Source organism: Triturus cristatus, chromosome 4_1 (genome assembly GCF_964204655.1).
Source record: "Triturus cristatus chromosome 4_1, aTriCri1.1, whole genome shotgun sequence".
NCBI lineage: Eukaryota > Metazoa > Chordata > Amphibia > Caudata > Salamandridae > Triturus > Triturus cristatus.
Genome location: NC_140585.1, coordinates 316742461 through 316758928, shown reverse-complemented (window position 1 = coordinate 316758928; position 16468 = coordinate 316742461). Strand labels below are relative to the sequence as shown.

Below are 16468 nucleotides of genomic sequence, written 5' to 3'. Positions count from 1 at the left end.
CCTTCTCATATGACCCCCCGTGATAACCCAAACTACCCCTCAATCTTTAAGGCCTTTTAGAAATACCACATTTACAATGACACTCCTGTGCTCCTCTGCATTTCACTGTAGTCCTTCAACCGCAATTGTGATAACCTTCCAGTTGACACACTATATGCTGCATAATATCTTGTCAACTCTCATGTGGTAGATGTTTGTATGACCACCTGTGTACTAATGCAATTCGCTGCGAATGTCCTGGCTTGGCACTTGAGCAAACTATTGTTTCTTATTATTATTATTATTAATATTGTTATTATCATTATTATTATTATTTCCCGGTGCTTCACGGCTTGTACTATTATAACTTAGAGTATGTCTTATTATTTGTTTTACTGTATTTCTATTTGTCATTTGTTATTACTCAATAAAAATGACTTGAAATAAAAAAAGTTAATGAACTGATATTGTTGGAAAGTAACAATGGTGTATATATAAATGGGTCACTAGCCATAGTATTCTAGTTTGTGTACGCTTATTTTTGGTGTAATGTGTGCACAGGAACTTAATTGCTTTTAAGCGCTGGACCAAAAAAGTGGAATTTTCAGCATGGATCGGATTTTACAGTGCTATGCCTCCTGTCTCGTCGTTCTGTTACTGGGTGGTTGTGTTTACATTGAGCATCAACATTGGCCTAGCATAGTGACTTGTATACATGGAGGATGGGCTTGATTCTGAATGAGCTGGTAAGGCTTCAGTTTTTGGGTTCTGGGGCTCTTTAGGGCATGATTATATTGAACAAGCTCACACAATGAAACATGGGAAACTACTTAGATGGAAAATAGCTCTCTAATGGTAAGTTCCTGTTCATTTAGTGCTATAATTGGGCTGGTCTTAGTAACAGTGGCTGTGTTTTTACTTACAAAATGGTTACTGAAAATCTCTCTGCTTATAACTCTGGTTTCAAGAATGGGCCTTGGGTTACAGTTGCCTTTACCAGTGGATGTTTCTGCCACATATTGTGAACGATGTGAGACATTTGCACTAAGAGGACTACAGTTACTATGGAAAGTTCATGCCTCTTTAAAATACTTCAGTATCATTGGCACACACCCAACATCCCTTGCTGCACTTGGAAGGGCAGCCCTATACTAGTGTTAAAATTCAATAACCTGGAAATATATGCAAAGTTATTTAGGACCAGCTATGTGCAATGTATGGTTCTGAGCGCCTAATTTAATGTTAACGGTTTCTTGTCCTGCCAATAGTCGGACACAGTACCGAGTTGTTAGCAATGACAGATTACTTATGGGCACCTATCTTATAACAGTTAGTTTATATCATAGCCATCAATTAAAAATTGTGGTGTTTCTTTTCTTTTTTTTTTTTTTAGCAGCCAGTACCTACAGTGTCTACGCTTGAGGAAGTGCAGCGGAAGGTCGATGGTAACTATCTGTCAATAGTAATAAATACATATATGGATGTTTCCTTCAGTTCAACTCTTTGACTGTACTTCCAAATGCTACAACTCCCAGCGCTTATATACTTAAAAACATTTATTGGAATAATTCATTAGCAGTTCAGTTTGTCTGACAATTATATACTATACTTACATCAATAGTGCGACCACCGTTACTATTTATGGGGAGCTGCCCCTAGCAGGGTAAAATGATTTTAGTGTTTTGCAGAGCCCCCACTTAAATATTTTTCAGGTAGAAGTGTTTGAGGTCATAGAGTAAAATGCAGACGACTTTGATGGATCAACTGGGAGGCTGCCTCAAAGTAAGAGGGGAAGGTGAGTTGCTGAATGCAAAAGGGAAAAATCTTCACCTCAGATAGGTGTTCCTTTTACCACAGAGCGAGATTCCCTTTTCAGATGCTTCCAGTGGGAGTATTTGTAATATGTCTTAGATCTGAATTCTCTTTCCTGCCAGTCTCAATTACAGTGCTCTGCATCGTGGAAACAACAGTTGACAGACTGTATTCAAAAACATAATGTCAGACTTGTTTGATGCTGATGCCTCTTTAAACATCTGCACTCAGATAAATAATGAGAACTTGAACACCACAAAATTGTTTATATCAGTGTGAGTACTACTCAGATTCAGTATATTTGATTGACATATTTCCCCACAAGAATAAAGCAAAGATACCAGAAAAGACAATACAATTGCATACGTCTTTTTCTTAGATGCAGGCTCTGTCTATAGCATGTTCACCCGAAGAGCCCTCCCCTGAAGAAGAAAACTTTCTAGACACTCTACTACAACTTTGTGGTCTAATTGACTGTTTTTATTCCTCCATCATTGTGGATATATTGTGTTCTCAATGATAGTGATGTCCATGAAAATGATCACCATAATTATTTTTATCCTCATAGAAGAGCACCACTTAAAAGAATGCAACTCTTTTACACCTAGGGACTTGGAATGGAGATTCATCTCCAGCATACACGTGGGCTGTACATATATTCTTTCCCAGCATCACCTTTCAGAATTTGGCCAGTCAACAATTTTGTAACATTCTAGGACACTCTTATTCTGGTAACCGCCAAATCAAAACTTAAATCATGATCTACTGTTATCTTCAAGACTGCAGTATGAGATGTGATTGAAACGTCTTCCTCCCTGGCTTTGGGAACTGTCAGAACCAGCCATGGAAAGCTTCATAACCACTGCTGCTTCAAAGTTTGCACTATCTTCTCTGCTAATAAAATGTAAAACACCGGACCAGGACTTTCTTAGAACAACCTTGAACCTTACTCTGCAGCAGTAGGAAAAAACAGGTGTGTGTCAACCCGAATATATCTGCCCCCTTTAGCAATGCATTGAGTCAGAGAGTATCCTTTCTCTTCCAGGGGATCCTCATCAGTAGTCATAAGCATTGGAATATTCCCGCCTATGTGCGGCGACCCCGGCACATACATTAAATGTATACCATATGTGTGTGTGTGTGTACCATATATGTGTGTGTGTATATATATTACCTACTGGCGGTCGCCAGTAGGTTGTTATAGTTAGGACCTATTTTCCATAGGAAATCCGCAACATTCTATTCCCAATAAGTCTGGCCCCGGTTGACGAATCTTTGCGAAATTTCCCAAACTTTTGGCCAGCTCCGGTCCGCTCCTATCCCGAAAGTTTTGTGGTGATTCGTCAAGCGGGGACTAAGAAAAAAGGGGGGTCCCAAAACACGATTTCCCCATGCAATTTCCCATAGGACCTGTTGACGCAGCTACAGCCCGAACTGCTGAACGGAATTACACCAAATTTGGCAGAAAGGTAGACCTTGGTTCAGAGTCGTGCCTTTTGCTTAAATGGTGTAAATCCGTTCAGTAGTTCCTGAGAAAATCAAAAGTAAAATCACATATATATCTGGGCGGGGCCTAACCACACATCTCATCGTGAGATCTGATTGGTTGTCAACACTTCAACCAAGAAGTGCTGGCAGCCATCTTGGGACCAATATACATGATAGCACCTAATTAAAAAGCATTGCAGTTAATAGAAGGTTTTAAGACTTTAGTTACATTATAAATCATTTGTTGATGGTACCATACTCATTTTAGGAATTGTGGTATGTTCTAAGGTGATTTTACCATGTGAAAAAGCCTTCTGCTGGGATATCATGAATCATGTTTGAGAGAACTATTTTCACATGCTTTTCCCACAGAGGTTTGGAAGGTGATCTATAAGCTAAACTGAGAGCATATTTTCTGTAAATTCACATTATCTTTCTCAGTCATGTGAGAATGAAGTCTGACATTCTCAGTAAAACATGTACATCCAACAAGGGCAGAAACTGTCAGTTGATTCCTTTGTGTTCTACTGCAGCTTCCCAGAGTGTTCCAAAGAACAACTAGAGCGCCAGCACACCTACTTATGATAAACGTATGGCACACCTGAAGCCATCCTGATTGGAATAAAGTGGTAACTCTTAAAACATTTAATTTAAAAAGGAACAAAATGAGGGGGTTCATTTTGCCATAGACTGTATGATTAGTGCTGCAGAAAGAAAAATTAGGGCACATTTTGAGTGACTTCTCAAGTCCTCTTCTATTTCATTAAAGAATTCTGACATGCAGACTGAAACATGCACTTTGAATACCAGCAGCAGACTTCCCTGGTGAGCAGTAGCTTTCCTACAGTGATCTAATGAGCAACTAGAGTGCTAACATTCTGAATTTATGGCAAATGTTTGACACATCTGAATGCCTTCTTCATTGAATCAAAGTAAAAAACTGACAGCATGCCTACTGAGGAGACTGTAGTAAATGAGGAAATTAGGAAACTTCATAACAAGTTTCCCAAGATGGCCACCAGAGACAAAAGAGCCCAAATGTAGCACAAATATCACCGAGATGTAGCCCAAGTATAGCCCAATGACAGAAATCCCAGAGTGTTTTAAAGAACAACTAGAGAGCTAACAGTCTTACTTGTGACAAAAGTATGGCACACCTGAAGCCATCTTGATTGGAATAAAGTGGTAACTCTTAAAACATTTAATTTGCAAAGGAACAAAATGAGGGGGCTCATTTTGCCATAGAAATTGATTAGTGCTGCAGAAAGAAAAATTAGGGCATATTTTGACTTCTCAAATCCTCTATTTCATTAAAAAGTTCTGACATGCAGACTGAAACATGCACTTTGAATACCAGCAGCAGACTTCCCTGGTGAGCAGTAGCTTTACTACAGTGATCTAATGAGGAATTTATGGCATATGTGTCACATCTGAATTTCTTCTTGATGGAACCAAAGTAAACAGGCATTGAAAATGCAATAGGTCTCGCCCTCGTTTAAGTTAAAGCAATTCTGTTTGTAATTAGGTGGCTTTTTAGCTTTGCTTGTAGTAGAGTGCTGTTCTCCTGTGGGCAACTTGGAGCGTGAATACAGGGCGGCTGCCCAGCCGCCGAACGAGCACCACCTCGGAACAATGGGGGCCGAGCGGCTCTGAATATGATGTCGTTGTACGGAACACGGTTGTGGGATTAAAAGCGGACACTGCTGGCGGTGGCCCATTCAAGGATTTTGATTTTGGGACAGAAATTAGTGCCACCATTTTAGGTTATATTACCTGGACTACGATTCCCATAGTGCAGAGCTGCCATGGGCAGGCCCATCAGAGGGCGTGATTTCAGCGCTATGAAAAGAGACCAGGTGCACGCATTCACTCTGCGTTTGCCTCTGAGGAAGAAATTTTCGAAACGCGTCAGGCTCTCGCACCAGTGACTGTCCGATTGAAACTGCCACCAGAGCCTGCTTGTAACCTGAGAATAAAAGGATTGCCACCTTCAACTGTGCTTGAGTGCTGTTCTCTTGTGGGCAACTTGGAGCGTGAATATATATATATATATATATTACCTACTGGCGGTCGCCAGTAGGTAGTTATAGTTAGGACCCCTTTTCCATAGGAAATCCGCAACATTCTATTTTGAATAACTTTGGCGCCGGTCGATGAATCCTCGCGAATTTCTCAAAATAGGTGGGGCGCTACGCTACGCTCCTACCCTGAAAGTCTCGGGGGGATTCGTCAAGCGGGGGCTGAGATAAAAGGGGGGTCCCAAAACGCGTTTTTCCCATGCATTTTTCCATAGGACCTTTAGACAGAGCTACAGCCCGAACGGCTGAACAGAATTACTAGAAATTTGGCAGAGAGGTAGTCCCTATGTCAAGGAAGTGCCTTTTGTAGGTTTGGTGTAAATCTGTTCAGTAGATTCTGAGAAAATAGCCTTTAAATCAATATATATATCTGAGCCCGCTTACGGTACGCTTACCGTACGCTTACCGTACGCGTACGGTGGCGTGCGCGAGCGCGATTCTGATTGGCTCTTACATCTTAGTAAACATTCGAATCGGCCGAAACCAGGAAGCGGCGTCCGCCATTTTGTCTCTCGCACTAAGTGTTATTTATCAAACATGATGCCCAAAAACATGTTACGGGGCTGTTTTGACAACTCCCTCCCACATAGTCATGTTGAGGGAGTCCCCAAACATCCCCCAAGAGCAAAAACGGTTTAAATTTTTTTTCGGCAATTTCGCCGAGTACGCTTACGGTAAGCGTACGGTAAAAAATATAAATAAAAAAAAACACTATCCACACTTACCCCACCCCCTGTGCTTTTGGTGGCCGTAGGCCACCAAATGTACAGGGCTTATTACATCAGTAAAAAAACTATATTTTGGCACATGAAATTATAAAATCGAAATAAAAAAAAAACTATCCACATTGACCCCACCCCCTGTGCTTTTGGTGGCCGAAGGCCACCAAATGTACAGGGCTTATTAAAGTTGATAAAAACCGTGCACGGAACGCACTGCGTTAAGTGGGCGCGCACGCCTCGAATGGCGTAAAGTAACTTAGCATTTAAAAAACCGTACGAATTCACTGAAAAAACCATAGGTTTCACACATGTTATAGTTAGCGGAAATTTTACTGATAAAAAACCAGTGAAATTCCCCCGTTATAGTTAGTGCTGGCAACTATAACTCACGCGACCGCAATCTTCTGCTGATGACATATGTGTCTTTATAAAAAAAAATATTTGTAATATATGTATAGCTAAAAATGTATGGAAGAAGACATGGGCAAATAAGTGTCTAAATACAGTATTAGCATCAGCAGAGGATTGCGGTCGCGTGAGTTATAGTTGCCAGCACTAACTATAACGGGGGAATTTCACTGGTTTTTTATCAGTAAAATTTCCGCTAACTATAACATGTGTGAAACCTATGGTTTTTTCAGTGAATTATATATATATATATATATATATATATATATATATATATATATATTCACTTTAAAAACCATAGGTTTCACACAGGTTATAGTTAGGTGGACATTTCACTCGTAAAAAACCAATGAAATTCCCCCGTTATAGTTAGTTCAGTAGTTCAGATAACTATAACTCGCACGCCCGCAATCCACTGCTCATGACGTCACATATTACATCACTCATGACCTGGTCAGTGGCATCACTCATGACATCATCCTTGTGATAGAGTGGCGGTCGCGCAAGTTATAGTTATCTGAACTAACTATAACGGGGGAATTTCATTGGTTTTTTACGAGTGAAATGTCCACCTAACTATAACCTGTGTGAAACCTATGGTTTTTTAAGTGAATTTGCAACGTTTTTTAAATGCTAATTCCTAACTATAACGTGTGTGAAACCTATGGTTTTTTTAAGTGAATTTGTACGGTTTTTTAAATGCTAAGTTATGTATTTATTAATATATATATATTTTATTTAAGGTTTTTCATCCTGCGCGCACCGTGCGCGCGCTTTGGGCGTACGGTGCGCTGCGCGCGCCGTGCGCGCACCCCGCGGTTTTTATTATTGAGGCTGCGGGCTGGAACTTCATCGAGCCTGGATGCAGTACAGCGAGCTATTCAAATGAACATTTGCCCCCAAGACTGGTTCCTACTTAAGGAGAATATTTGATTTACTGCCCACAAGCCGCACACCCACTCAGGGGAGATTGATACACGTTGTTAGGACTACGCATCCCACAATGCTTATGTCCAATGTGGTAACGCCCACTAGAGGGCCACAGAGTAAATAAATTGATGTTTTACTCGTACAACGAGTCTGTGCTGCCTGTGGTTTCTGGCCCCGAAGAAGAAGCGTCAGGCTTTGAAACGCGTTGGCCCATGTTTGTCTGGGATTGGGAGCAGATGGAACGAAAATACGCCGGATGGCAGGCAAGCTGTGTGTGCCTCCGAAATCCGCTTCTGGGCGTTTGTTTGACAATATATATATATATATATATATATATATATATATATATATATATAATAATGTATAGCATAAAACATGGACGGACTACTTTAAAACAAAGTTATATATACACACACAATATATATATGTGGAGCTTTCTATTGGCAAGTAATTACAAGCGCTTCCATCTGTGGACATTATTTATGACTCTGTCTCCCATAATGCAACGCCATACATACAGTGTGCCGATTTCGGCAGGCGATAGAAGCACTACTTAAGAGGCGGAGTCATTTAAGCGCTTGAAGGCTGCATCTCCTTGGAAGAAGAGGCAACTCGAAACGCGTCGGACTGCGGCCTGATGCCTTAACAATTTTCTGGTGATATCGACTGTTCGTACCTGTTAATAAAGCTTTGGGGAAAGCTTCTCGTTGCTGAGTGCGGTTTATCTTGTGGACATTCCCCGCCGAGCTGAGATATATATATATATATATATATATATATACACAGCCTATGTTAAGGGCTAAAAATGCCCTATGTACATTGCATTTTCCTTTAATAAATCTCTTACCAGACTTAATTTTTTTGTAAATAGAAGAACAGAGAGCATAAAGTTCAAAACCACAGCCTTTATTAAAGGGAAAATTGCAAGGGAATGCAAAGGCATTATTAGCCAATAGGTTGCATTAAAAGCATATCAAGAGAATGCTGCCGTTGTGCCTTTAAAACCTCCAGGACCTCCCATATAACATCATGCCCCAATGGTGAGGGTTAAGTCAGTTTTTTTTTTTCTGGCTTCTTCAGTGAGGATCCTGGAGCATTGAGCTCTCTGTTATTGATTTATTACATTTTCTGGGCTTCACGCAATGTCTTTTTACTCCTATAAATAGAATAGTTTCTGACAGGAATTTCGATTTTTTTTCTTTAAAAAATGCCTTTACTTTTTGTCAAGTGGCCTGATTGTGCCAAAAAGAAGGCTCAGACTGACCCCACTTGGTCTGCATCTTTTTCCTACCTCATACTCATCTGTCCGAGTCTTGCAACTATTGCCAGACGCTCTCTAAAAGAACTTTAAAGGATACATCTGCATGGGCTTCAAGAAGGGAAAAGACTGAATCAACAGGAGGACCTCCCCCATCTTCTTCCAAGACATTCTCTCTTCACAAGACAACATCCACAAGCAGATCTCCATACAGTCATGATAGATGGAGACCCCAGATCTTCTTCCAGAGGTAGGAAAATACACGTTTGTTCTCTGTCGGAGTAGGGATCAACATCCAAAGTGCCAGAGAGGCACTCTTCCTCTCCAATACAGCCATTGACTACGAAATGACGTGAGAAGTCTCCGTCGATAACGAGTGTCCACCGGTTGACTATGAGGCCTCTGCATCGGACAGTAACCCCATCGACGGCCTCCCATTCGATATCTAGGCTTACTATGTCAAAACTCAGTTGATGGCTTGTCTACTTCACTCGACGTCAGGACACACTTCTCCAAGGCAGTCTCGGTGGCGGCAACCAGGCGCTACTCGACATCGAAGCAGACGTTTCCGCTGATGGCAACCACACTACTCGATGTCGAGTCAGAGGTCTCGGTCGGTGCCAACAGGGCGCCCCTCAAAGACTAGGCACACCAGGCGCCACTCGACATCGAGGCATGCATCTCAGTTAGTGGCATACAGACGCCAATCGACATCGAGACAAACACCGTCTAGGTGCTCTCCATCAACTTCAGCGAGACTCCGTTCAGATGTCAAAACCTTACTCCACGCCTAAGCATTGTGACCAGTCTGTGAGGCCACCGTCGATGACAGCACCTCATCGCTCAACATCAAGGTAGCATTCCTCAGCCAACAGGCTTACGCAGCATAAAAGGGGTTCAGCTGCTCCTTTAGGAGCGTCTTTCCTTTCCTCTGCACAAGTACAAACAATTCTCCAACAACCAGAGGCTCAGCAGACACCAATACATCTTTCTCCACTTTGGCTGAAGAGCATACGACACTGGCCTGTGCCACATAGTCAGTACTCACGCACCTATTCACCCTCAGGGTCTCTACCTAGGACACAGTCTCCAAAACCATCCCCGAAGACTCCTCTTGCCCACTTGGCAGAGGCCAGCACTCCAAGGTCACCAACAAGATCCAGGGTACCAAGAGAGACCACTTCTCGCCGCTCAACACGGTCGCAAACAAAGCAGATCTCCACACAGAGCAATATCCCCTACACCTGCAAGGAGATCTCGAAGGTCTCGCTTACGTCATGAGCACATAGATCCCCTACATGGTCTATATCCACGAGGGGCTATGCACCAACTCTTACGGACACTCTACCAGTGAGAGTATCCCTAATAGATGGCATAAATGCCTTCAAAGAAGTGTCGGTCGGTAGGGCTGCCAAATTCAACATAGGTATTCCGGCACGCGTAACAACCTCATCTGTTATGTTGTTTAGGCCTTACATCATAGGTTCTCCTCAAGACAATTGCTACCCCTGGTTCCAGGTCTGCTCCAGCAGGTCATGGACATTGTTCTTCCCTCAGCTTCCCTTCGAGCGGCTCCTGCAAGAATTTTAAAGAAGTATAATGCCCCGGATCAGGACCCTTTATTTCTGAGAACCGATTCCCCACCAGACTCAGTTATTATAGCTGCCGCCAAGACGACTCACTCCATTGTGGCTTCATCATCCGTCCCGCCAGACGAGGAAAGCAAGTAAATAGATTCCTTGGGCAGGAAAATCAAAATTTTAAACGAGTGGTGCAACATCACCAACAAAAACTGGGTACTGAACATTATAGCGAATAGGTACGCACTGCGCTTCAAATCTCCACCTACGCCAGTTCCACCATCAAAAACCTATTGCCATCAGCAAAGGCTTCGACAGAACGCAGTCTTCAATCCACTTCGCAAAGAGTCCATATAGGCGGTCCTCCTCTTTCAGAAGGGAGTGGGAGTGTATTATCTGTATTTCCTAGTAAGGAAAGAAAGCCCCAACAGAGAATTCAGACCCATTCTGAGCTTACGCCTCCTAGACAACTACATAAGAAAGGAGAAATTCAGAAGGCTTGCTCTCCACCAGATATACCCCCACTCCCTCAAGGGACAGGATGTGTTCCATCGACTTTCATGATGCCTGTTTCTAAATCCCATTGACCAGGAAACATTGGAAGTTTCTGAGGTTCAAAATGGCATTCAAACATAACAAGTATTGCCTTTCTGCCTGCCTGAAATCAGCTCCTCGCACATTCTCCAAGTGCATGGCCGTTGAAGCAGCATCCTTACGAAGGATTAGCATATGGATCTACCCATACCTAGACGACTGGCCTGTGAACAGCTCCTCTCCAGATCAAGCAAGTAAACATTACCACAGTTGCACCGAGATCCTCCATTCTTTAGATCTCTGAGTCAATGCAGAGAAATCCATCCAGATTCCAACTCAAAGACTTTACTATCTAGGTGCGATCCTGGACACAAAAATCGTAAAAGTGTGTCTTTCAGAGAAGAGACTATCCTCAGTTGCTCAGAAGTGTTCAACTTCTTACACACGCCGCAACCATCACCCAGACAGATGGCTTCACTTCTGGGGTAAATAGCCTCATGCATATTCCTAGTCCCAATGCTAGATTGCACATGAGGCCGCTCAAACAGAATCTGGAGGATCAATGGAACAAATGCACAGACCATTGGTACAGCAGACAATCACAATCGGCAGAGAGTTCACTACCGGGGTGGTCTCAATGGAAAAATCTACTCATCAGTGTCCCATTTCACCAGGACACCCCGATGCAAATGCTCATTACAGATTTTATCTCTCCAGGGCTGGGGGACTCACATGGATACCCTACAGACACAGGGCCTGTGGTTGGCCAAGAAGCAATTATACCAAATCAACATGCTCTTTCCATACCAGCGGAAAGAGCATTAAACTCTTTAGATCTCAAGAGTTTTGAAATTCTATTTGGACAAGACCAAAACCATCCGCTAATCTGACCATCTGTTTGTTAAATACCACCCTATGAGGACAGGCCTCGCATCCTCTAAATAGTCCATCTATAGGTGGATATTTTCTTGTATCCTGTTAACTTATCGTTAGCCAACAAACAGCTACCTGCCACACCCAAAGCCCATTCTACAAGGGGCAAGGCAGCAACAACAGCCCTACTAAGGAATGTCCCAATCTCCAAAATATGCAGAGCTGTTATTTGGAGATCAGTGCATACTTTCACAAGACATTACTGTCTAGATTCCAACACTAAGGCAGATACCCAAGTAGGGCAGGTCTCCGAAAGAAATGTATTTCATTAATGAATAATACTGCTTTTAATTATTCCTGACTCGTTCACACAAGTGTGGGATGGTCTTGTTACTCTATTCTAATGCTTATGATGACTGGAGGATCCCCTGGAAGATGAGGATAAGTTACTTATCTGTAATCCGGGTTCTCTTCCAGGGTAATCCTCATCAAAGTCATAAGCAACCCTCCCACTTCGCTGGACGAGTCTTGCATTCAGTAGTTCATATGTTTGTGTTCTGTTTATTCATCTAACTGCCCCAACTGTCATGTTTGGGGCAAGATGGGATGCAGGAGGTCCTAAAGCTCATAAAGGCACGGTGCCAGTATGCTCTTGTATTACATTTAATGCAGCTTATTGGCTAACAATACCTTTACACTCCCTTGCAATTTTCTCTTGTGGTTTTGAACCTTATGTTCTGTTTTTCTATTTACAGAAATGCTTAAGTCTGGTAAGAGGTTTATTAATGGAAAATTCAATGTGCATGGAGCATTTTAGCCCTTAACATAGGCTGCATTTTATATATATATATATATATAATCATTCAAACAAGGATTCACCGCACTCCAGAATACGATAAGTTTCAACGAAGCTAATTTATTTAAGCATAAATTCCGCTACCAAACACCACCGACCAACGTTTCGAACATGAAATTTTCTTTTTCACGGTTAAGTGAGTCCGTGTTTAGTTTCACCCTTATATATAGTGTTCATTATTACCTTTGCAAGGCATTCTGGTATCAGTAGTTTTTCTATTGGAATCACGTTCTTTTTTTCATCTTTCAGAATGTAGTTAAACTTTATATGGTACTATTTACATTTATAATCCCCAATCTGCACTATATTGGATATACACTGATCACTGTTTAGTGATTGGTAAATTAAGGTTTAGTTCCTGAATGGTATAATTTACAATCCATGTTTGTAAATATACTCCCAACTCTGGATTTTAAATTAATTACAAAATAAAAGGGGAAATTAAGAAATTGATGTATCTGGTTTAGTACCCATACTAATTTGTGCCATGTAATTTACAGATGTACGTGTAATTCTTCATCCCCATTCAAACCAAATGGGGTCTTGGTTCTGAATCGAATAATGAGGCGTGATTCTAGTCTTCTCAATTTCATTGTGCGATTGCCGCCTCTTTCATGTACAGGCACAGTAGCGATTCCAAAATACCGAATATTCTCCCAATTTGTCTTATGTATATATATATATATATACACACACACACACACACACGTGTGTGGATATATGTGTGTGGATATATGTGTGTGGATATATGTGTGGATGTGTGTGTGTATATGTGTGATTATATATGTGTGGGTGTGGATATATGTGTGCATGTATATGTAAATACATGTAACTGATAGACTACTAGCCGCAGATTCCTTCACGTAGAATTATCCCCAGGCGTGAGACTGGATCCGGAAACATTTTTGCCACAGCATCCCTGCGCGCCGGGGGCGGGGCGACATCACGCGACTCCACCCAGGCGTCGTACGTGACGTCAGCGAGGTCACATAAGACCCGCCCTGGCGCGCCTACGTCAGTTTTTTTCCTTTTCCACTTGCAACGCGGATCCGATTCTTGCTACGGGCCTGTTAGGGCCCCCCTATTTAGGTATCGCGCCTAGCGGTGCATCGCGCCCATTGGCCTTTGTGTGCGTCTTATTATAAAAGACTGCACGCTATTGGCCCGAGGTTCGCGCATCGCTCCTCCCATGGCCGATTGGTGTCTATTACGCGCTTGGTGCGCGTAATAGACACCAATAGGCCATGTTCGCAGTTTGCAGTGGCGCGCGCTAGCACCCCATGCAAGCTTGTTATACTGAGTGCGTATTAAGTGGGTCAGCGGTGACTGCTAATAATATTCTTAGTGACTGCCCTGCCTGACTGTATTGTAACTGTAGAAACAGAATAAACCAACAGCGTGCTGGCTGCCGCTGGCACCGATATAGGGCAACGTCTTTTCTTGGCCAGAGTGTCAGGAATGTATTTATTTTTCTACTTTAGGTCAGATGGGCATCGTAGAAGTCAGTAGCCATGTTGACCGCGTGAACCACACAACAAAAACAGACGGAATAAATTTTTTTTTAGCTGCAGTCCAGAAAGTCCATCTCTAATTACAAGCTTGTGCCCTCCAGCCTTCAGAGCCTTTCTGCTTTCGAACACCAAAAGGTTGGGAGAAATAAGCAATTTTAAACAAGTGACTATATATCATGCAACCCTATAAATAACAGGTGTTGCTTTATAATGATATATATTCTAGAACGAGTGCTTTAAATGGGCCGGTACTGTCCAGAACAGAGCACCGGCAATTTTTTATTTTGTGAGGGAGAGTACCGGCACTTCTCTAGAGTGACCTAATACTTTGATTGGAGAGTACTGGCACTTCTCAGAAACAAGCAGGTACTACTTCCATTTCAAGCACTGACTAGAACAATTATTAAAGGCAAGATCCTAGGCTGGAGGCCCTCCATTACCATCTCCCGCAATCACCGGGGTGCGGTACTCCCCCCCCCCCCCCCCCCCCCCCCCCTCGATGGAGCAATTCCCCCGGAAGGCTGCAATGGCTAGTCGAGTGAAGCATTAATGCGCCAAACTGTCTGCCACGCGCTCCCCGAAGATTGTTCAATTTACTCACTTCCTCCCAGCAGGCCTTCTCGCGGCACGATTACACCGGGGCACGTGCTTCATTTCCGGCGCAGGCCCGTCTGCGGTCCAGGGCACAGAAGATTTACCGACTCCAAGCAGGCACTAATGAAACTGTCGCCCTCTAATTATTACTCTGCAGCGAGTCAATACAACCAAACAATCCCATTTAATTCCGAGTGTCGCGGAGGTTAATAACATACCAGGGTCGGCGAATGTGACTGGCTGTCTCTGGCATAATTTCTGCAAAATTAATATTCAAGATGTATCTGTATCCGGATGTTATTTTTTTTTTTTTTTTTTTAAACAGACTTTATTGGGTCACAAAACAGAATACAGTCAATCCCCTTGCCCATTACTCCGCCCTCCAGCCAATTCAGAGCGTAGAGCAGTGACCAGTCCACCAAACTGATCATAACTGTACAGCATTCACCCCATCAACAGCTATGCTACGAGGTAGTCCATCCACAGGATTAATCCACAGCGAGTGTGCGATATAACCAATATGCCCCCGCCCCATCCTACAGCAACCCCCCAACATACCCCCCCACCCTAATCACCCACCCAAGCATGTCGCCAGTATCTATCATAATTACATGCGTATCAAAGCCTCCCCTGCCACTTGTTGGATCCGCCTCCCACATACCACAGCAGAAATTGCCTCACGAGCATAGGGGTAAGCCTGTTACAGGGTTCTCAAGGGGTCGGGGTCTCATCATCCTCCACCGGATCCCCCCCCGTCCCCCACAGCCGAGCGCTTGAACAATTCCAGGAGTGCCAACCATGCCCGGGCCCATTCTTGCGATCTCTCATTTCCACTACGTCTAGCCAGACATAATCTATAAGTCCCCTCACTTCCCGCCCATTTCTCCATTTCCCTAGTCCAACGCAAGAAACTAGTTCCCTGCCTCGCCTTCCAATGGGAAGTAATCTCCCGCTTGGCCAGGACCAGCCCCAGGTCAATAAACCTACTGGTGACCTTAGTCTTTGCAGTGTGCGGAATCCCATGCAGTAAGCAGACCCCCGGGCCCTCCTCCAAATCCCTCTCTGTCACCGTCAGGAGTACCGTCGCCACTTCCTGCCAAAATCCTGACACCTGTGAACAGTCCCAGAACATGTGAAGAAAAGTCGCCCCAACATGGCCACATCGGGGGCAAGCATCCGGTCCCCCAAAGTACTCAGCTATTTTGCTAGGTGTAAGATATGCCCTATGGAAAACATAACACTGAATGAGCTGGAAACGTGCATTTCGTGTACACTTCCAAGGGCGCTCCGTGATTTCTTCCCAGTTGATACTACCGCGCTAAGTATTACCCCCGCGGACCTAGACTGATTCCGTGTTCTAACAGTCGCTTAGTTTTCTCGACTAAGTTGACACATCTTCCTTGCTGTATCCAAGGACAGCTTGAGGCATTTTTATAGGCAATTATACTAATCAGTCCTGATGATGATCCTAACACCCCCCCAGTAAGGATCGAAACGTCGTCGACTATGTTGTTCACCTTACACCATGGCTACTTATGTGTATAAAATGTCGTGAAGGTGACTAGGATGTTTCACTATCTGCTATTCTTGTCATAGAAACATCGCTTCAATTGCCTGTGTGTTCTTTCTAAAACTAATGTTCCCTTATATGTAAGCCATAGGATACAGGCTTGTGTCCCACCAATGCTTTGCTTACATCTTGTTTGATCATTGAAAAACATTCTGGTTATTAAAGCTGCCTTGTCCGGCTGGACATAGGCTATAATATAGTACCTATTGTGGCTATATTGATTATTGCTTGTTATATTTCCTTGCTTTCAGGGACCACTGTCTCTTATAATACGT

At 43.1% G+C, this 16468-nt stretch overlaps 1 protein-coding gene across 10 annotated transcripts in view; it reads left to right on the top strand.

The window, feature by feature from the left end:
• Positions 1-16468, top strand: part of WNK1 (WNK lysine deficient protein kinase 1) — a 1135119-nt gene that overhangs the window by 941217 nt on the left and 177434 nt on the right. For 7 of the 10 annotated variants that reach the window (XM_085652261.1, XM_085652257.1, XM_085652259.1 and 4 more), the window contains one exon: positions 1373-1424. In XM_085652261.1, the coding sequence (XP_085508387.1) occupies positions 1373-1424 (52 nt within the window). The remainder of the gene's footprint in view (positions 1-1372; positions 1425-16468) is intronic. The other 3 variants (XM_085652258.1, XM_085652260.1, XM_085652255.1) reach the window with 1 other exon arrangement.